At 40.8% G+C, this 23,579-nt stretch overlaps 1 protein-coding gene across 4 annotated transcripts in view; it reads right to left on the bottom strand.

The window, feature by feature from the left end:
- Nucleotides 1-4,453: 4,453 nt before the first annotated feature.
- Nucleotides 4,454-23,579, bottom strand: part of EBF1 (EBF transcription factor 1) — a 310,040-nt gene continuing 290,914 nt past the window's right edge. For 2 of the 4 annotated variants that reach the window (XM_083181698.1, XM_083181699.1), the window contains exons 12-17: nucleotides 18,176-18,241; nucleotides 16,010-16,187; nucleotides 15,341-15,520; nucleotides 15,041-15,235; nucleotides 13,809-13,877; nucleotides 4,454-10,476 (exon numbers count right to left, since the gene is read on the bottom strand). In XM_083181698.1, coding sequence (XP_083037824.1) covers nucleotides 13,810-13,877; nucleotides 15,041-15,235; nucleotides 15,341-15,520; nucleotides 16,010-16,187; nucleotides 18,176-18,241 — 687 coding nt within the window. In that variant the 3' untranslated portion in view covers nucleotides 4,454-10,476; nucleotide 13,809. The remainder of the gene's footprint in view (nucleotides 10,477-13,808; nucleotides 13,878-15,040; nucleotides 15,236-15,340; nucleotides 15,521-16,009; nucleotides 16,188-18,175; nucleotides 18,242-23,579) is intronic. The other 2 variants (XM_083181700.1, XM_083181701.1) reach the window with 1 other exon arrangement.

Genomic DNA, 23,579 nt, shown 5'->3' with positions numbered 1-23,579 from the left:
CCCACAATGCTACAGTGGAGGAAACATATACAACCATGATTATCCTGCCGTAATACAAGGTCGCCTTCTGGCCATTACTGGTAATTATTTGAGGCGTGTCCATGTGTTGATTGTTGTCACAAAAATGTGACAACGCCGTTATTAAATCAAGAGACATATCCTTATTAGGAAATCATGAGAGCTTTTTCTTTAGTGGCCATGTCAATGCACAACCAAATCACTTTCCAGATCCCATTATGCAACATCCACCTAATCATGATGGGAACTTTGTGCAAATCAGATCCAGCTTCTATCTCCGCAGAACCCGAGATGAAGATACCAGGAGATAAAAGCAGAACTCCTTTGACAGCATCAAACCCTCCACATTTCTAAATGATAAATTAATTATTCACAGGTCTTCGGGGGCAGGCTTGAGAAAGCTTAAAGCTGCTGTACTAGGGAAAAAAAAGAATTCACGAGCTTCAGATATTAGTTCTCAAAGCTCTTTAAATCCACTTGTTTGCCTGACTTACGCCTCTCGGTTTTTTGCATCTCAGAGGGACTTGGAGATAAAAAGAAAATCCAGACGTTTGATATAACGGTATCAGGGCTTAACAAGGGGCAGAGGCTCTGCTTTTAACTGCAGGAACTTCTAGAGGCTGTATGATAAAGGAAATGGGTTCTTGACTGGTCATATTCTAGAGGACACCTTATCTCACCTCTAGTACAAGACCACACCAGTAAATGCCGACTCCACTATAAACTGTGCAATTTAATGGAAGATCAAACAAAATACATAGCAGTCTTAAATATATTAAGTAATGTTTTTCATGATCTATTTGCATTATCTTTTAGCAATATACAGAAGACATTGTCTGTCAATTACTAGCAACCTACATAATATAGCGATCCAATTAGCTACTGGATGTGCTCTTTTCTTTAGTCTTGGATCAAATTGTAGTAACTGGTATCAGGAGTGAAATAATGTTATGCGGAACATGTCACTGCTTTAGGTGTATACATTTTCTTTATACCTGTCCCGTCTCTTTTTGACATATCCTACTTAGGAATGAACATCCAAGATCGATCTTTTGTAAAGACTGATCTCCACAGTGTAGGGTTTAAAAAAAATATATTGATTTTGTAGACATGGGGCCAGATGTATTAAACCTTAACAAGAGATAAATGCAAGGTTGATAAAGAGAGATAAACGTCCAACCAATCACCTGCTAACTGCCATGACACAGGCTGTGTTTGAAAAAAGTCAGAAAGGAGCTGATTGGCTGGACGTTTATCTCTCTTTATCAACCTTGTATTTATCTCTTGCTAAGGCTTAATACATCTGCCCCAAGGTGTATTGATAGGATTGATCTAGATATCAGGATGGTGGTCAACAATGTTCTTACCTTCCACTCCGCTGTCTCCACTGTAGCTGTTCATATGTGACCCTTTCTTTTATTATTGTAAAAACGCACATGTGTGTAACCTTTTAACCCTATGCAACTGTGCATGCAGGGAAATAAAATTGATTCTGGAAAAGATTGAGATTACTTCAACGTTTAAGTGTATTAAATACAAAGAAGACAATACTGTTTCCTCCAATTGGCCATGCTTTTACCATGGGCAACAGTATGCAAATAAGGAGTAGAAGAAAAATATAGAAACATTGCAGTGGTGTAAAAGATGTAACTTTAAGGGAGATGGTGTAACAGGTACTGCTAAAAGTTTGCCTTTCGAGTTGTTCACCTTCATATGACCACTTGCAAAACACAAAGGAGTAACGAAGACACATAGAACCACTTGGGCTATCTAGTCTGCGCCTTTTATTTTTTGTTGTCAAATTAGGTGTTAAAATTGCCAAGCAAGCATTTATATTCATCATAATGAGATGTAATGTTTACCTTATATAGGAAATATCTTTTTTTACACATTTTTAATTTGAATTGATATAACAAATGCAAGTGACGCAGACATTTTTAGCAGATATTTTGAATATCTCTCACAGAGATTTTGTCACTCAAAGGATTAATATCCTTATGTCTATCCCAAGCTTGTTTAAATTGCACTCCTGTATTAGCCTCTGTGGGAGTCTTCAACTCTTGGAATATGTAAAAGTGTCTATCATGTGGACCATTAGCTAAATGCATTGGCCCTTATTCAGATCTGATCACAGTACAAATTTGTTCTCAAAATGGGCAAAACCATGTGCACTGCAGGTGGGGCAGATGTAACATGTGCAGAGAGAGTTCAATTTGGGTAGGGTGTGTTGAAACCTAAATTGCAGTGTAAGAATAATGCAGCCAGTATTTACCCTGCACAGAAACAAAATAACTCACACAAATCTAACTCTCTGCGCATGTTACATCCAGGGCCATCTTAACAGCAGTGTGGGCCCCTGGGCAAAGCAATGCACTGGGGCCATTCTCCCCTCCTAGGGGTGGGGGGTGCTATCAGCAGCATCTTTGATGTCCCACGGGTGGCAGGGGGTGCTCTATCTTACATTCAACATGTATATATATATATATATATATATATATATATATATATTTATATATAAAAACTAGTCCCAACTTTCAGGAGGTGCTGGGTACTTGGGGATCAGATATCAGGAGCCAGAGCAATCCATTGACAAAAATATAAAACTGTACACCAGGTTCTGGGCATGATAGAGACAAGCCGCTAGTGTCGACAGAAAAACTCTAAGGGCGGGATTCTCTAAAATCCGCAGCCCTCTTCGCCCGGCATTGCATTTCTAATGACCGCATATTCTCTAAAATATGCGGTCATTAACACAAGGGACAGCTCATGCGATAAGAGCTGTCCCTTGCGATGCGGCGCCGTTGCTGGACTTTCGGGTCTATGACCCGGGAGTCCGTCTGCGCATGCGCAGACTGACGCGCCGGCCGCAGGGCATGCTGGGAGGGATCCGTGATGGAACCCTCACACACCGCTGCGGTAAGAAGCCCATAGGCTTCTGCAGGGAACCGCCAGCTTTTGCTGGTGATTCCCTCCGCAGCGGTGACACTGCGGAGGGAGGTTAGAGAATACAGAAATGCGGTAAAAACCCCGATAACGGGGTTTTTACCGCATTTCTGTGATAGAGAATCCCGCCCTAAGTCAGAGAGAACCTGAGAAATATGACTGGGAATTGCAATTAACAGGTCGGATGTGGACTGCTGCTTTGAAGTTGGATATCTCCAGTTCCCCAGGGCCGATTTTCAAAATTCTGGTATCCCTGGAAAAAGGGGATCCTCAGCTATCAGCATAGGGCCCTTATACACCTGGGACCCCAGGGCAAGTGCCCATTAAGCCCATACGAAAAGACGGCCCTGGTTACATCTGCCCCACTAGCAGTGCACATGGTTTTGCCCATTTTGATAACAACTTTGTACTGCGATCAGATCTGAATAAGGGCCATTGTTTCATCTTTCCGACTTCCTTCTGTGAGGCCTCTACATCTTCTAAACTGCGCTGCATGAATGATTTAAATATGACACCGTTCAGCTGATCTCTGTTACATAGAGAAAAGTAGACAAGAGTGATAACCAGTACCTAGAATACTTCTTCTGGGGGTCCAGCTGTTAGTGATGCGGCTCTGATTCTTTGGAACTCATTTTCACACATAGGGGGTTATTTTGGTTCACTCTTTCTGAAAAATTCCTTCTTAGATAGACAAAACCATGTGCACTGCAGGTGGGGCAGATGTTACTTGTGCAAAGAGAGTTAGATTTTGGTGGGGTTTTACTTCAAAGTGAGATCTATGTTGCAGTGTAAAAATTAAGCAGTCAGTATTTTCCCTGCACAGAAACAAAATAACTCACTCAAATCTAATTCTCTCTGCATATTTTACATCCGCCCCCTGCAGTGCACATGTTGTTTTCCATCTAAGAAGGAATTTGTCAGAAAGAGTGAACCAAAATAACCCCCATAGTTCTAGATCCTTCAAAAACAGACTCAAGACTTTCCTGTTTGTTCAAGCATTCCCTTAATACCCCTTTAGTACCTCCATCTTCTCTGAATTTAGTGAAATGCTTTTGGGTACTTCATTGTTTCTGTACTGTATTATTAAAGACTGCATTAACTAATAACTAACTAATAATAATAATAATAATAATAATAATAAAATATAAAGGAAACTAAAATGAAAATTCCTTAATAATATATAGAGCTTTACAAAAAGCACAGAATTAACAAAGAAAGTAACACATAATGAACAGTTGCAGGTATGCAACATCTATAACAGCTACAATATCTAGGCCAACCATTGTATTATTTGGCTTTAAAGACACATGTATAATGGATATAAATTGCCTGTTTCTGGATTTAACTTTGCACAGGAACATAGCAGGAAGAAATACCATTTCATTCGATTGTCCCCTCTTTCGATAGACCGGTTAAATTCCAACATGGCGGCTGGCAGAGACAGAGCTTGAGTAAGAACTCTTTATTATAGAAAAGAGTGAAAGGCGAGATACACAGACAGGAAGTAACTTTAATTAAACATTGTGAAAGTCCAAAAATTATTACAGCTTGAATTTTTTTTTAGCAAAAAAAAAAAAAAATGAAGAATCTCTATCGTCCCCCTTAGAACTGTACAGTGCTCCTATTTAAAAGGTGAGATTCATACGTTGGATAAAATGCAGACATTTTGTTTTTTAATATGTACATGATGAAAGACAACCCAAAACTCAAACAGCCATGTAACATTATGAGAGCAAGGCCCATAATTCTTTTTTTTAAGCAGTTCTGTAGAAGTAGACCTGTAATAACCTGGATTATTTTTAGGCCCAAATGGTACAAAGAGGGTTGCATGCTTTTATGGTGATCGCCCCGTACACAAAAAGTACTTTTATCCTGAGCTTATTTACATTCTTTGTAGGTGTATTTCAGTGTAGCTTTAGGGCAAGCACCCATGTGAACTCCCAGAAACCCATGCTAGCTGTTGCTGGGTGATGGGATTAGTTACTAAGCAAAACTGACTATCGAGAAGGAGGAAATGGGATTCTGGGAGTGTGCTCTCATATCACAAGTCTAACATTGTACCTATATTTTGTCCTCTGTTTTTGCCATCTGAATTTGAAGGACTAAAGTCTTTTTTTTGGGCTGCAGTTGATAGTATTAAGCATACTTGCCTACTGGGAGAATCACACATTTTGGGAAGTTCCCAAGACAACAGACCATCCACTCAGATCCTTACCACTTCCTCAATGAGTAGTGACTTTGTGCCCCCTTCAAAAGAATTTAATAGCAGGGAAACATCCCTCCCTCTCTCCTGTTGATATTCTGATATTCAAGAAACATTTCGATGTGGGTCATCCCATCAACAAAGCCACTATGAACCTCCCTTGGCCAAGATCTTAGATAATGAAACCGCACCATACCCACACCAGTTCTGGGAGATAAGGGGGTTGTCATAAGTGGACAAAACTTATAATTTAGGAGGAAAGTACAAGTGTAATCTAATCATGTAGAACAGACACTAGAGCATTCAGACCAGGTATGCATTCTCTTTTACAGACCGAAGATGTTGCCTTTTTCCAAAAAAGTTGCCCCCTTACACGCTCACATGACCAGCCTGCCATTTTCTACCCCCTAACACACCCACTCCAACATGCCATCCTCTACCCCTTACGCCACCAGTTTGACACCCTCTACCCTCTCCCATCATAGGCAGCCCCTCATGTCCATCATCCCACTGATCTTTCTGGTCATTACTGGGCGTCCATAGCCAAAGTCTATGAATCAATCATCAAGAATTATATAGAGGTACAAGTGACTCTAAAACGCCCCTTACACATTTAAAACCTCAATAAAACATCCACTGACACATCAAATATGCTATGTGTCTACATCTGTCCATCTAATTTATTTTCAGAAATCCCCAGAATGAAACATCTGGTTTTTAATAGGATTATTTTCTATTGAATTTAATAAAAACATTCTGATAATTTAAGACTAATAGTTTTCTTTAGGAGAGATCTCTAACTACAGTATCAACATTTGTATACACTAAGATATGGGTTGGACTTGGGGTGTAAGGACCTTACAATACTGTGGTCTACCAGAGACTGTGACTAATTTCACCCTACAGAGCTGATTTGCTATGCCAAGGTTGGAGGAGGGAAAGGTAAGTTAGAATTTTAAACTTCTTGATTTTATAAATTAATACCAGTATGTCAAATTGTCAGCATCCATAAGTTAGTTCAATGAGTGTTACCCTTCAATGCTCACCAAAATATGGCTTTCCATGTTACTAAGTAAGAGGACTAGTTAGGGGAAAGCCGTAGTGTTCATGGTACAATATGTAGATAATGTTTTATTTGTGTTTCTCACCAGTAAAACGGATCCCTGCCATCAGGTATTTCATTAAAATGGTCCATTTAGCATTGCCTAAGGCATTTGCTCCCACTCAACATTTTCAGTGTCAAAAATAAAAATGGTTATGGTTAAATTGTTTTAATATATGAAAACATGTTTCTTTTGTGCTTTTCCATTTTGTTTTTGTTCTCGGTGATGGGCAGAGGGTTGAATGGCTATGATTTGTATTTAAGGCATTCAAACTGCTGGTTTCTATTCACGTGGACGCAGGTAAATTGATTTAGCAGAACTTCAGAAAGAAAGTATGTTCACCTTTGTATAAAACCCCCCGTCCCACATTCTATGAACATGCATATGAGCAAATGAAAAGAAAAACAAACATTCATCCAATCAGAGTAAATGAATTCAAAAAGAAAAACAAATATCCAGCCAATCAGAGTAAATGAATTCAAAGACCAGCCGTTAGGTGCATTCAGTCTTAGCACAAACCGCTTTCTAATCCTGTCCTATAGCGTAAGTTTAGCACCAAAGTGAATGCCCTGTGGCAATACATATGGGAACTGAGGGAGAAAGTTGCACATTATGGTTCAACCTCAAAAGCTGGCCATACACTAGTGCGATTTTGGCCAGTATTCACTCGATTCCGATGGATCGTGACAAGAAATCGAGTGGAAAAATCACATGCTTTTGACATCCGATACGTGGTCCCATGTGCATTGGAGTCAGAGTTCAGACCTGCTACATGTACGACCTCCGGCTCGCACAGCCCCTGGCAATAGGGAATGGGATCATATACGATATATATAGTGTGCAAAAGGACCACATTTTGATATCATATGTGTTCCTGCAGACCTGGAAGCTCCCGGGTGGCTCAAGGGGTATCGCATGTGACTCTTCCCCTAGGAGAAGTCGCATAGTGTATGAAGGCCTTTATGATACTGTATATCCTGGTAGGTCAAGCTAATTCTCAGAACAATGTAATCTATATTGTACTTGTGCAACACTGTAATATGGAACAGAGCTAGTTTAATTGTGCCTTTGTGACCCTATGTTTATCAGCCATTTGTGAAAACCAGCTTTCAAACCCATAAAGAGGGTGGCTCTCCAGCAACTTTCAGTGCAGCTGTTGGTGATAGATGAAGCTTATTGCTGTGCATGGTTGCCCTCACCTACAAAAGTGACGGCCATTTTGCGTAGGCTGAAGTCGGTTCCAGTAAGGAAAATTGATGTGACAATCTCCATGAAAGAAATAGATATAAAAGACTTTCCAAAGCAAAGTATATCGAATAATTATATAGCATCATTTATAAATCAGTATAAAATTGGTATGCTATTAACTATTTAATTTCAGAAATGGACAAAATATACACAAAACATAGTAAATATTCATGTTAGTGCACATAAGGCCTCATTTCTGAGGTACGGTGGCAAAACGTCTTGCAAAGCACATTGGGCAAGGCACCGTGCCAGTGTAACTGGATGCTGCTCGTTACGAGGCTGATTCTGTATAACACAAAATGCTGCTACTATTGCTGCATCTATTGCTTTAGTCGCACCTGTAGCTTTATGCTAAAACTAGTATCAGCTCTTCCCCTGCTGTACAAACTTGTGTCTGTCTGTGCAATTACTGGGACACTCACTTGGTGCCTCTTTAGATGCTATCATCGGAGACACCATCAAAATTTTCACCTGCCTCCGATGGATGTGATAAAGCATCTGAGTTTGCAATGCATCTACGTTAGTCTGAAAAGCCATATCCCATTCACCACCAGGAAATGTACCTGCCCAGGTGCAAATTGAGGTACATGTAAGTTGTGCTGTCCTATGGCTTTTGCAATTATTAATACTTATGAGGCAGACTGAATTCTAAAGACAAATCTTTGTATGTGTGTGTGTGTGTGTGTGTATGAGATGAGTAGTTTAAATAAATGTCTGTTTATTATGTTATTTTGAGTATATAGACCATCAGTGTTTTACTGATGCGGAGAGTGGGGGTGGGGTGGTTGTATATATGTCTTGGAATTATAATATTTTAACATGGGCAGAAACTAGTAGACTGTATGGGTGATGTGCAGTAGTAACACTTGGCCACGGGCTGTTCACACAATTACTAATTGCGTTACCCCTACCTTGCAGATTTTTCTGCCACCTCTACACGGTGTGAGGGAATATTTTTTTATGTTTGCTTATTAGTAAAGTTGAACATGTGCTTTACGTAAAACTGAATGCACCCTGCCAGCTATAGCGCTAATGTAACAATCGTACATTCTTTCATCAGCATAAAAACAAAATCTATGACGTCATAAAATATGAGGAAAAATTCCAATTCAATTCAGGTGTCAATATGGAAATTAAAATTTGTTTTAACATAAAAGTGAGAAAATGGACAAAGGAAAATAAAAGAAAAAAACTTTTTATCATTCAACTTAATAAACAATAAAAAAAAAATAACAGTCGGCACTTTTTCACATTGTAACATACACAATAAAATAAATTGGGTACAGGGCTGTACAAATTCCAGAGATAAATACATTATTTATATGGATATTTTACAAATTCCCCTTAAAAACAATATAATAAAAACAAGATATCGTCTTCAAAAAAAAAAAAAATCATGTCCCTTTCTTATATGAGGTCTGAGGCATAATCACAACTTTTGTTTTCTTTAACGTTCGTTTTGTTTTGGCAGAATCAAAACTCAGAAAGACAACTTTTCCCGTATAATTAGGACTCAATTTTGGCAAACAAAAATAAAATTGTAAAAAAAGCTAAACAAAATGAATCACAAATTAGCATACATTATTCATAACTCGACACAGAGCACAACAGCGAAATAAACGAAGGGGACATGAGAAATAAACATCCACTGATTCTCCTCGCGCTACATGGTTTGTATCATTCGGCAGAGAGGTTGTTCATTGCTAATCTACAGCCCAACTCTTTGATTCTTCAATTTGTGCTTTCTTCATCAAAGCTCAGTAGCTGTGACTGTGTTGGTCATTATAACGAAACAAGACGAAAACAAAAACTATAGGCTAATGTACTTTAGTGAATTGCACTTCAATTGAAATGGAATAGGTAGGAGGTGGTAACAAATCTTAATAGTTAAAACAGCTGGATAATCCCAATGATAACTAAGTACATGGCTATGTAGGCACCTGGCGAGGCTCCCATGATATGTGGTAGGAGAGGTCTTCTCTATGGTGTGAGTGCCCGATGTAGACTTCAGAGGCTGCTCATTCTAGAATAATGAGATTAGGTAGGAACATGAGGATGGAAAGTTTGAGGAGCAAATCTTCTTGCTAGCACACCACCAGGTACTATCACTACTTATTAGCTGAACTTCTCCCAGGAGGCCGTGTATAAAATGGGTCCCAGTAAATGACGAAGTGGATGGCTAACCAAAGAACAAGTTTTGGGTAATGAATTGCAAAATGAAGAGGACATGATGGAAAAAATGGTTCACACTATGGCAAGAGAGTCAAAAAATGAACCACGCTACGTTGCCCACCCTCTGCTCATTGTCATTGTTTACAAGTTACAATGGCTTCAGGCTGAAGATGCCCAGCTCTAGACCTAAAAACAGATCTCTCTCAATCACCAGCATCAACATTTCAAAATTACAAAACACATAGCAAAAAGTGGACTATTCTTCACAGCCCTAAAACGGTCTTCTTATAAAGATCCCTTGCCCCCCTATGGTGCGATCCAGCCATATGATTGTAGAAGATTCCATTCAGAAGATCAACCACAAGGATATCTGGAAGCTCTTGGTGCATATCTTATCCATGGACATTGGTAAGGTATTTTGAGCACACAATAATGGTGATTAAAAGTTCAAGGGTCTTTTTCAGCCATTGTGTCATGACTCCCAAACCCCCACCCCCCACCCTACCCCCACTACTTAGCAATGCAGAGATCCATGACAGCGACCTGGGCGACAGACATTTCTTATGATCTCCAAGTCTTTATTTTTGTGTATGTTCTGCTATTGTCTAATTCTGCAGTTTTATGTTTCCTCTATACAGAGGCCTGAGTTAAAAGTTGCTCTCGGTCAGAGAGAGTGTCAGAGAGAAGTTCTTCCCAAACTGTAGAGTGTCATTTCTCTAGCGATGAACTCCCAGGTGAGATCCTTGTTGTTGTTTTTTCACATGGGAGGTACAATCATGCCGGAGATAGCTGGAGAGACATGAAAAGAGGCGTATTAATACTAATGTAACACAATAAAAAAAGTCCAACATATAAAGCTATACCATGCTGAGACTACAGTATGTAACGCCACATCTACTGTAAGTGGTGTAACCCACAGCTCCAGAGGAAACATGTGATGCTCCAGCCACCAGGACTCACAGCCTGAAGTTTAGGGTTTTTATTCCCCCTCTACCTCAACAGCAGTCTAAATCTAACGTTTGCAATTCTTTACACATCACAAGATGCATTGTATTAGAGCGATTAGCGATATTCAGTACAGAGAAGAGGTGGTGGGATGACAACAGATAAGAGAATCATGGTTGCAGATGGACACGAAGAAGCTGAATGTGGCAAGATTGATCTAAACAACATAAAAGCAACAGGCGATATTGGGCAATAGGACTGAAACAACCCCCGAAGTAAGAAGAAGTGACCCAGTATACTGAGTCCTGAGTAGACAGATCTCATTCATCAACATTTCTGACCACTACAATGCCACGTTTCCTCTTTTATGTAGGGGAGTAGCTTAAACGCATATACTTTTACTAAATGTATTAATTATGGGTGATTCTTAAATGCACTATTTTTACAGATACTTTAAGTGGAACAGAACTATCCAAAACACTGACATGGATTTTAAAACCATTATTAAATAAACACATAAACAATGACAATTACATTTTATAATAAATACAGTGATATGTTCTTTAACATAAATCCCAATATTATCTTCTGAATGATGACTATACTGAACAAACTATTTAACAGATTAATTTTCCCTTCAGCCTGTAATACTAAGGCTGGGTACCCATAAGGCCGATATCAGTACGATTTGCTACATCGGAACAACATATTGTCTGATGTGTACACTCAATGGCGCGGTGGTGTAGTTAAGGTACAAACAAGTGACCTTTTCTGGGATGTAGTTATTTTATATTATCACTGAAGTCCGCATTACATTTGGCACTATTGGTCTGATATGTAAAGCACAAAAAAAATCAAGTATCTTTGGGGTAAATTTACCAAGCCCGGTAAAGTGATAAAGTGGCCAGTGATAATGCCCCAACCAATTAGCTCCCAACTGTCAAGTTACAGACTGAGGACCAGATGTACTAAGCTTGAACAGTAATAAAATGGAGAGTTATAAACCACCAGCCAATCAGCTCCTAACGGTCATGCCAAAGACTGGGTTTTAAAAAAAGGAGCTGATTGGTGGGTGGTTATCACTCTCCATTTTATCACTTTTCAAGGCTAAGTACACCTCACCCTGGGTTAAAAATGGAAGTTAGGAGCTGATTGGCTGCTGCGTTATCACATTCCACTTCACCAGGCCTTATAAATCTGCCCCTTTGTGTCTGGAACAAACCATGTTGCCATGCAAGGGGAGATTTCAGTTTGAACACACTTGACTTCCACTGAAACCTAAAAATCCGTATCCGGGTGGCGCACAGACAGTATCTAAGTCAATAGTCAACAGGTTAACACCAAAAGGTCGACATTAACAAAAAAGTTGAAATGTCAAGGACTTGTGGAGTTGAGTTGCAATCCCAGAATTTGCCCAGAGTAGTGACTCGTCATATCCTGTTGTACTGGGCAAGAGCAGATTGCACTAGTATGCACAAGCAGAGTTGTCCTCTGTACCCTTGTGATGCTGGGCAGCAGTTACAGGTGCATACATTGCTACTGTTCTCTGTGCATTTTGCACCACATCTCATATTCCATCACCAGAAATAGAGCCAGGAGCAGGGTTATTTTTAACCATTAGCAACTATTAACACACTATTTTGGGTAAGGGTTTCTGACAAGAACTCTGTCCTAGAACACTTCTCCCCTATGCACTAAGGTCTACGTATACTAAGATTCCAAGAGGGTTGTGGTTTTGTCCTCATATAAATACTGGTATTTACTTTTCAGTGAGAATGACAAATGTGTTGGGTGGCGTAGGGAGTAAAATGATATATAAGAAGACATCTGATTGGTTATGAGTACTCAAATCAAATTCCACCTTCTCTGGCTCACAACCAATTAGATGCTTCCATATTTGGCTCTGAATACACCCCTCTTTCAAATATCACCAGCACAAATGACTACTATAAGAACTGAACACGGACAGAATACAACCACTTTGACAAAAGACATCGAATGCAGTAGAATTGTGGAACTGGTTATATGTGAGAAAAGTGTAATGTAACAATACATATCATGACAAAAGGACCACTGTTGCCACAGAGTCTCTGTATGGACAAATTCCAGAGAACGTCTAAGGAGTCATTACACAAACCCCAGGTTGCTGACAAGCTTTATGGACAGCAATGTCAAAAACAGGTTAGCAAAAAAAGAGGAGCGGATGAATTCACCTCAAATGGACAACTAAATGCCCAAACTGTCTTTATCTGATATGAACTTTTAAATGAAAACACGCTGTTCGGTGTCACTCTGACAATCTTCTGTACCACTATGAACTAAAGTGATGCCACCCCACTACGTCACTGTTGCACTAGCATCCTGCTGCAGAGGAGTGGCAGAGAGCATGGTGAACATATATAGCCAGGGCTGCCAATAGGGGGGTGCTGTGGGTACAGCTGGTCCCGGGCCCTGGCAGCTCATTTTGCACACCGCAACCCCCCGACTGCCTCCGCTGCGCTGAACAAAGCAAGTAGGTCCTGGAGCGCAGGCTTATCCAACCCAGGATGCCGGCGGCCAATTAAAATGCTGCACCGGCTTTTGAGCCAATCAGAGCTCATGTACCAGCAGCCAGTCAGAGCTCACCAGCCGTTTTAATTGTCCGCTGGCACCCTGAGTTGAAAAAGCCTGTGCTCCGGGATCTCCAGACTGTAGCTCAGTGGAAGAGGAGATGGGGAGCAGGAGCCGGGTTAAGGTAAGTCAAGTGAGAGGGGGGGCACAGGGACCAGGGCCCGGACTGGAAATGAGTCCCAGGCCCAAAATTCCTGATGGAGGGCCTGTATATAGCTAAGACTAAACACTGCAGGTATTTCAGGTTTATTACTCAGCTCAGTAACATACAGCTTTTGTTATACATTAATATTCAGTAGTGGCTTTATTTGTACTTTGTACAGAAGATTGCTGCACTCAGATACAGTAAATATTTTCTCAATGAACATTTGTGTTGTAGACAAGGGCATTGATGTTGGTCCCACAGCATAATGCTCTGTGCAAACAGTTTATAATAAGCAATGTGGAACTAAACGACCATGTCCGAACAAAGTGTATGTAACAATGCGTCTTATCTCTAATCAACAGACACGGACAGAACACAGAAACACGACAGAGGCAGAAAATGGGAAGAATTGGTCACATACTTCAGGAGAAGGCCAAGCCCTGCAGAGAGCCTGAACTGAGGAACTTGCCAGTGTCCACAAAAGACTGGTCTGATAAGGGAAGACAAAAGGGCAAATTAGTCACCTGGGAAAATGGCATTCTGACGTACCCTCTGAAACGCACACTGCATGTCTCTCTCTGCTCCTAGGCTGCTGCTGATTGGCTGTTTGGTGTCATGGCTAGCCTGGTTTCAGTGCATTAACAACATATGACCTGTCACTTCTGTTGTCACATGGTACAATTTGTAAATACTTCGGAGTACCCCCAAGCAACTAATCATCAAACAGCTTTGATCTATCTAGCAAGTTAGACAATGAAAGCTAATGTCTCATTGGCTGCAATTACTAAGAAGTTACACATTGTTAGTAAACAGCCACAGTGAAAATAATATTTAACCATATATGTCTGTTTGATCCTACGATTCCACTATGGTATCCACTTTGATATCACTGCAGACAATACAAGTTTATCATTTTGCCTATAGCATCCGTTCTGGGTTCACAAATCTATATTGAAGAGCTTGAACATGGGAACCTTAGTGTTTACTAATCAACTGTAACCAACAGTAGCGATTGATAGTATGACTAAAATAACAATGTTAATATTTTATTTATATTGGTTTCATGTTAAAAAAATATTAATAGTAATATTATAATTATTATTAATAATATTAATAGCCCCAAAACCAGAGCAGGAATGTATATAAGTATATTTTCATAGATTTTTTATGGGATTCTCCAATTTTTACATTGTAAAACAAAATAAAAGTATTATGGATGGATAGTAAAGGTTAACCTCATTGGAGAGTGACAATTTGCCATTATATTATGGACATGAAAATGCAGCCTAACAAACTGTACCTATTAGCATTCATAATAAGGGCCAGGAAACAGAATTGTGAATATTGGTGTCCTCTGCTGAAGCTGTACCCTGCACAAGAGAGCATGGCCACACCTTCTGGGGGCGTGGTTATGTCTCCCTGACTAGCCCGATCCATCTGGAATACTGTATTGTATGATAGGCTGCATTTCCATAATAATGGTTTAGCCCACAATATGGCTGCCTCCACTGTGTGTTTCCAATGGATACAGTGTAATGGGTAACAAATATTATGGTGTGAATTTTCAGAGACATCCCATATGAAGTCTCCAGTTTTCCTCTATGGTGGAAATACATGCCTGGTGAAAGCATCTGTGTAGGGATCTACTCTCACCTTGTAGGCTGGTGCCATTGGAACTGGTGCAGTTGGGAGGTGGAGACGCCTGTGGTCTGACCACTGGGGCAAAGGCGCTCTTTTGTTTGACGGCTGACACCATGTTGGCTGGAGAGAAGGAGAAGATGCCAGAGGAACTGCTACAGCTGGATGGAAGGCTGGTGGATGAAGCCATTGTGGGACTAGATGGAACAACTACAAGACAAGACGATGAGAAGAGTCAATATGCAGATCCGGTGATCCTTTACTAGAGTTCACCGTTTGGCACCTTTTCTTCTAAAGTAAGGAACAAGCACTTACTGGCGTAGGGTGAGTTGGCGGCGGAGCCATTGAGGAAGCTGGGTGATCCGGCAAGATTGGACATGGCTGTATTTCCATAGCCATTCATGCTGGTGGTGACAGAACTGTAGTTGGTCTGCTGGGGGGTGGTACTGGGCGCATAGCTGTGGGGGGAAACGCTGCTTGTATTGCGAGAGAAACCTGAGGAATGAGAGCGGAAATTCAGAGGTTAGAACAGAAGATTTCATTAAGTGTATTTATTCTATAAGAACTTCCAATACCTTTCAGGAATATTCAAATGAATGTAGTATTAACAAAATAAGAATAGTCGATGTTGCTTTCACAGCTGATGTAAAATAAAATATTGATGGGTTTCAATGACCTCAGGACCCCAGATCACACAACGCTGTGCTAAGATCACAATAACCAATCAGATTTCACAGTTTTAATCGGTACTAATTAAAAGACAGATCTTTGTAATGTCACAATCAACAAATACACAGGGCACCGAATACCACTACTGCCAACCTTATTGGACTTTTACACATATTTTCCCTATAAAGTCCACAGGCTACCATGACTCATTACATTACAAGAACTGTTGTGATCTTGTCAAATGGAAAATAATGAATTTCAATCAATTTGTATGTTCTGTGTTATGAAATTCAATTTGCTCTTAGTCCATCTTACCCTGGTTGGCTACTTGAGACGGCTCGGACACATTTACTGCCAGTTGGCCACTGAAGGAGTTGACGCCCATCATGCTGGGATGTACGGAGGAGTTGGCCAGACTGGAAAGTTGGCTGTGGTTCCTTGGAACGCTGTACAGAGCCTCTGCGATATCAGCAGCCCTCTTCAGTATAATTTCCTGTTAAACAAGGCACCACGGGAAGAGAGTGAGTAAAATGAATTGTTAACACACATCAATATGCTGTAAAGCATAAATGTTTTCCACACGCTGTGAAAGCAGCCATTTTGTAAGCAGAAATATTTATGTAAGATCAGGCTTTCCATTCCATAGGAAATAATTATGTCACCAAGACATGAGACTTCGGTAGGTGACAAAATAGCTGCCCCCATTGTGTGTAGAAGATTGGTACATGTTATATATATATATGCATTGTGGAGATTAGGAAAATGTATATTGATCTTTTATATAGACTTTTATTTTTATTTAAAAAACTGACTGAGTGTAGAAATAAAGAAATATGGTATTTGTTATTGCTGACAAAACAGGAGTATTACCAGTTGTAACCCGCATAATACACACAGAAATAGCATATTGCTATTGTCCCTTTTAAAAAAAGCAAAATACAGATGGAGCCCCTCTCATGCTGGCCCGGCACTCGCCAGAACGTCCCCGCTGGCGATCGCCGTCGGAGAGGGACTCCATCAGACTGGGACGCGCGTATGTCTAACACGCACACACGCGTCCCAGGCTCTCGGCGGCTGGACCCTGCCCGTCTCTGCTTCAGGGAGACGGGCAGGGTTAGGGGGGCGGGGTTGGGGGCGACAGTGGGAACAGGCGATGGTGGCGGGGAGTTCCATTGCACGCGAGGCATGTCTTAAGCGCGAGCGCCATGGCAACGGCTGGCAGCGGGTGGCGATGGTCCCCGGCTAAAAGAGCTGCGCTCCATCTGTAAGGGCGTAAATTAGCCAATAAAAAGTGGCATGTACATGGTTTGTCAATTATACTTATGGGCTAGACACAAGGGGAGATTTCTGCTTACTTTCAAAACAATCTGGCTAGATCGCTTCAAAATTAAGCACAAATCGCTCAGTATGTATGCCCCATAGCGATGGTGAAGCGCGGCTCCGCGCGTCGCTATAGGCGGTCCAGATCATTCATACATGTAGTATACATCTAGTCAGATCGCCTAGTAAGTGACTGCAAATCACCTGTGTTTTAAGAAACGATCTGATCGATCTACATCACCCTCACTTCCACACCCACCCATTATTTATATGTAATTTTTTTTAGCTTAACACAAATCTTCCATACCAAATCGCACTACGCAAATCTCTGTGTGTATGGGAGATCTAGACTGTGGGAAATCTCCCACACTAAATTACTAAGAACACATCGGTCTTTATGTATTATCTGGGTGCCCGATTTTTTGATCGGGTCAGAGAAATCGGGTCGATCGCATCGCATGCAACCAAATCGCATGTGATGCGATCGACGCGATTTTTACATTGGATTCAATGTTAAATGGTCCCTGAGACCCGATTTTACATTGGTCCAATGTTAAATGCCCCCCAGACCCCATTTTTTATTGTATACCCACCCTGTTCATACCCCCACTATCTAAGAGGGCATGAGCACGAAGCGTGGTGAGCGTAGCGAGCCCCACGAGGGGATGCGGAATACATGTTAAGTTAATGTATATAAAATAAACTCCATGCCCACTTGGATAGTGGGTGTATGAACAGGGTGGGTATACAATAAAAAATGGGATCTGGGGGCATTTAACATTGGACCCAATGCAAAATCGGGTCTCAGGGACCATTTAACATTGGATCTAATGTAAAAATCGGGTCGATCGCATCGCATGCGATTTGGTTGCATGCGTTGCGATGGACCCGATTTTTCCGAAAAAATCGGGTCCATCGCATCTGATTGTATGCCTTAAGTTAAGGCATACAATCAAAAAATCGGGCGCCCAGATATTACATAAGTACCAACACATCTCTTGCTCAAATCTCCCTGTGTGTAGTTCAGATCTTTATTATAAGCAGTCTTGTGGTTTAATACATTCACACTCATATACATATACATGGGCATCTTATAGAATACAATGTCAGCCAAATGCAGGTATTTTGCACCTTCACAAATGATTTGTTTCTACTATTTACCTGATTGTTGTGGGGCATTCCATACAAAGCTTCCACCAGGTCTGCGGCTCTTTTCAGGATCACCTCCTACAGAAAGACAAGGGGCCGAAATACAAATATTATTGTGTATCAAATCAATAGGAATGATGTATGAGTTAATTATTAATCATTTACAGTATGCAGTCTATTTTAATCTATCTTAATATATATACTGTATGTGGTGCGCATCATCATATATACAGACCACAACACGCTACTTTGCGGGGGCAAAACGCACAAAATTTAGTTTCATGCTATGGGGCAAAATGTACAATCAATTGGTTCCTGTCATTCTCTTAGGAGCTGAATGGCTGGCAGGGCCAGGTGGGATGATTTCTTCTTGTAAGGTGAAGGCTCCGCCTTCTGAACGGCGCACAGAGAGAGCCGCTGGACTCGCGGCAGGTTTGGTGGCTCTCTCTGTGCACCGCTGAGGTCCAGGAGAGACGAGGACATCGCTCACCTCTATTCCCCTCTCTCCTGTATGCTGGGAGAGGCAGAGCGAGCATGCACGGTGCATGTGTGCACATACATGCGCGTGCCGGGTGTGTGCACTCCCGCGACAAAGGTCGCGTGCGTGCACAAATGCCAGGGCCGATAATGCAGCCCAGTCCGTCGCTGATGGCTGGTATTTTATCTCTCTCCAAGTTAACACTTTCCAAGGCTTAGTACAGTAAATCTCCCCCAATGTAATGTAGCAATGTGGAGCACCAGTTGTTCACAGAAGTATATTCCACTGGCCCGGCACAGGGTTTAGAATCTGTACAGAATGTTTTGTGGTCATATTATTTTTTTCAACAAATGATACAAAATCTGTTGAACTACAAGCCCCAGCAGGTACTTTAACGACAGCTAGAGATACTCCTATTGCTAGAATCTGATTTGGGAGCTCTTGTCCCTTCTCCCAAAGAAGGTTCTGTTTGTCCAACTCCCTCCCTATGTCAGGGGGTAAGCATAAAAGCGAAAACATTAAGCAACTGCAAGTTCTGAATGGAAAAGTCATCTGATATTAAAGTTCTAAAAAAAGTTTAACAAGACTGGAAAAAAAAAAAGTCACTGATGGCCCCTACCCAAAAAAATCAAATTGGTATTATTCATTCCCCAGCAGTTTCTCATCAGAAAATTGAGATCTAATTGCATTCATTTTGCTGTCACCATAAACCTCTTTCAAACTCTCAGATGACACGCTTTTAGATACATATTAGCATTTCTTCAATTTAAAATTCTGCACCGTATGAAGATGAATTGCCTAGCGTGCTAGGGCAACCAGGCTGGGAGAGATGGGAGAGGCGCACGTACATTGGGGCCCAGGGTTTTTTGTTGTTGTTGTTGTTTTTAACTCATACTTGCCAGCTCTCCCCAATGCTTAAGGAGACTCCCTAAAATAAAAGAGATCTCCCTGACTCCCTGAACAGTCTAGAAATCTCCCTGATTGCACCTTACCCAAATTATTGAGCTGTTACATTCTTGAGAAAAAAAAAGAATACAGCACTACATAAATTCAAGTGCGACCATATCCTTGCATTAGTTATAAGGCACAATGAGGCAGATGTAGTAAGCAGGGTGAAGTGATAAAGATGTGATAAAGAGGTGATAAAGTAGAAGGTGATAATGCACCGGCCAATCAACTCCTAACAGTAGTTTTCCAAACACAGCTGATTGGCTGTTGCCTTATCACCTTCCACTTTATCACCACATTATCACTTCACCAGGCTTAATACATCTGCCCCAATGATCCCTATGGCTACATGCAGTTTAAATGATTTCTTTTGGTCATTTGTGGTCAGATGTAGCAGTACCCCTCTGTGCTTATAAGTGTTACTCTCACAATCTCCCTGAATAATTTTTCAAATGTACGCAAGTATGATACACCTTTAGCCCACTTCTATCTCTATGCTGATTGCTTTTCCTTATCGACAAACAAACTATTGATCAGTCGGCCAAAAATACCCAGGAACAGGCTGCGGCCGTTACTTTGCTCCCATCAAGTCCAAAACACCTGCATGGCAGCACCGTGTATTGTCTGATGCTGGAGTAAGGAATCTATTCACTTAACTTTTCACAGGACATCAAAGTAAATCAAAGTGGGCTGAGAAAATAAGCCGTATAAATCAGTAATAAGCGGTAGCTTTTTTTGGATTATTTTTTAATTAGCAACACATAATGAAAACATTAGAGTAATGTAATGGGAATTGCGGCTTTTAGGCTGTATGTTTTTGATCTACATTTCTACATTATTATCACTGTATTTATCCAGCCCGGGGGAGAAAGGAAGAGACATGCCAACAATGATGTCTGTAAATAAGATCACGGAAACTTTGGTTTATTAACCAAGTCAACATTTCTGGCATTTAAAGATTGACAAAATAGAAAAATAAAAATCTGTTTTATAAAGAGGGATGCTGCTTTTTTTACACCTATATATAGAGAAAGCACAGACAATGATCGGAGAACGTGTACGATTGAGCATGTTATCCACCAGGTACACAAAGTGGTCATAATGCCGTTAATAAAAGTGATATAGCTACTGTATACCTCTGTAGGCATTAGTGCACTTTAAAAGGAAGTAAGACCCTGCTAGTATTGATGGTGTAACCAGCAGGGCCCTCCCTATTCCTGATTTTTCTGCCCGCATTTATTTTGTTTACCTTGCATGTGCGTGGTTTATGTATTTCACGTTTATAGCAACCATTCCCTGTGCATGTTGGAGGCTGCTATTTTGTAACCCAGCATAAAGCCAATCAATTCTCTCGGTACTAGTGACATCACTGGTACAAGTCATCGCTAAAACCCCTCCATGTTAGGATTCCCCTCATGTCTGGTGTATTCACCCCCAACCACTCTTCCCTACCATTATGTTAGTAACAGGGGGTAACCTCATATTCATTTAAAAAAGCCAAGCTGCAACTCTCTACTTGTGTGAAAGAAGCCTCCACACAGCACTAGTTGTGGGGAAGACGCTTGCATTGTTGGGAGTCCCTGGAATAGGCCATACTCAAATTGCCATTCCACCAAATCTTAATTACCAATTTTTAACACTAGGTAGATGAAGATCATAAATTAAAAAAAAAAGATTTATGGAGAGAGTTAAAACTGAAGAAGGTGGCCGGGAACATTCAGTAGTTTTGTAAAGTGAACCAGCAACGCCTGTTTTTTTTTTAGCCCTGGAGTACAGTGACCAGAAAATTACAGTCTCCCCGTGTCACCGCACTCCCAGTTAGGGAAGGGGCCTGAGGCGTGTTTGTGTTCAGGATCTAATATATTGCCTTTCAATCAGAGGAGAGAGGCGAGGAACACACAGGCAAAACATGCCGAGTGGGTCAGAAAAGCAATAAAGATTTTTACAGAGCTGTCCAAGGTGCTAAATTCTCTCAATAATGGGATTGGCACTCTAGAGTTAACCTCTCATTTACTGCAAGAGCCGAGAGCCTGGCTATAATGTCATTGCATGTTTACCTTGAAATGCATATTTTATGACATTATGTTAGTGGATTGAAAGGGCATTGCTGCTGGGGCAATTTCCGAGCTGAGGCATGTTTAAAAGTGAGTTGTAATATTTATTGTGTTTTGCGTTCTGTGAAAGGATGAAGGATGGAATTGTGTTTGCTGACCTTACAATTACCAGAGGTGATTTCCCTACCAACCCATTTACTCGGTACGGTGCTAGGAGGGACACAAGAACCATTACTGTTTATTTAATGCCACTCTGAGATCTCGAAAAACACATTGAATACATTACCGGCGAATAACACTACGCCGGGAAAGGCCGCTTGTTTGGTCCAAAGCTGAGATGGTTAATGGCTGCATTTTATTTACACTGCTTTTCAGGAACGTGAGAACGGATAAAAATGACGGATCTTATAACATATGCTCTCGCCCCCGCCCAGCAGGCAGCAGTAATAAATACAATGCTTTCTTTCCAACCTTCTTTCCATCAGCTCACAGAATACAATAAACACAGCTGTTTTGCATCACAACTAGAAGGGGCATTATGAAACTCTGAATCACACAGTTAAATGGACGTGTGGTTGTGAATTCTGGTAGCTTAGCTGTAGCCGGGACTTGTGTGCTGAATCAATAAGTGCATAGGATGAAGGTGGAGGTAGACACCCAATCCATAGGATCATATGAACTCAGGAGGGGGATTTCCTGTATGATAAATAAAGTGCTGGAGCGACGGTGCTCTTGGTGCAGGTATAGATTTGCCATTAGAATGTGCAGCCCCAGCAGAAGGTGTTGTATAACCATGGTATCGCAATGTCAGATCGTAAAACTGTAATCATAGATATTGTGCAAGTCTAGCCATAAAATTACCTCCCCAGGGTGCAGTGCTTAAGAGGGAGGTGCTCAATCAGATCGTGAGGTTATTCCTTGGGAAACACTGCGTTTTGTGAATGCAAAGCAGCTTTCCTGATCTCACCTATTTACACCCTGCTGAGTACTCTAAGCTTTAGCTGTGTCTGATTACTGTATATTAGGAGGATGGACTGTGAAAATTGCATATGATGCTGTTAATAATGATGACAAAAAAAATCAAAAGTGTATAGGATTCGACTGTTTGTGTATACCAAACATTTCCGCTTCTGAATGACATGTCTAGGCCCCGTGTCCTCTGTTTTCTGCTCTACAATATATAGATGATGAGTACAGACAGTCACTACTCCAAGAGCAATTGCTGTACACATAGACAGACCTGCATTTAGCATAGAGGAAATGTAGACACCAATCTGGGGTAGTTATATCCAAAGGGCAACCTGGGAAATGTTTTACAGGTGAGGCACATATGCTCACAAGGGACATTTAACAGCACCTTCAGGCATAACAGTTAGACCAGCAGATGCTAAATAATAGGCCTTAGACTAGTAGTAGGGTCATATTTATAAATTATACTATAATCACTTCTTAGATACACTCCTAGTACAATGTGTCTAACAGTATCTGAGATTAACAATGATTCCTCTTTCTTGCAGGGGGGATATTGGTATATTTATATGGGTAAACAGGCTGACACATCATCCATCCATATCATCAATGGACTCCAAAAAAATGGAGGAAATTATTTTTCCTAACATATGATATTCCAGATGAAATTAGGTGAAGTGTAAATGATGCACTAAGTTAATGAGGAAATGTGAAAGGGCAATATAAAGTAAGCAATATAAACTAAGAAGCACAGGACATTTCTTAACCTTAAATGCAATAAATTGTTCAATCTTTCCAATGACAACCGGAACTAACGCACTAAACACCATCTCAAAACTGTTTTAATTCAGAAGATACATGTACAATACAGGGTTCTGTGCCCATGTATGCCCTTGTTTTCAGTAGTTAAAACATGTACCTATTGCATTTTATTCTATGCAGAGTGAATGAGTAGAATGTGTGACGA

Source organism: Crinia signifera, chromosome 4 (assembly GCF_055691185.1).
Source record: "Crinia signifera chromosome 4, ASM5569118v1, whole genome shotgun sequence".
NCBI classification, from domain to species: domain Eukaryota; kingdom Metazoa; phylum Chordata; class Amphibia; order Anura; family Myobatrachidae; genus Crinia; species Crinia signifera.
The sequence above is the reverse complement of the archived record's forward strand: the minus strand, read 5'-3'. Positions and strand labels throughout refer to the sequence as shown.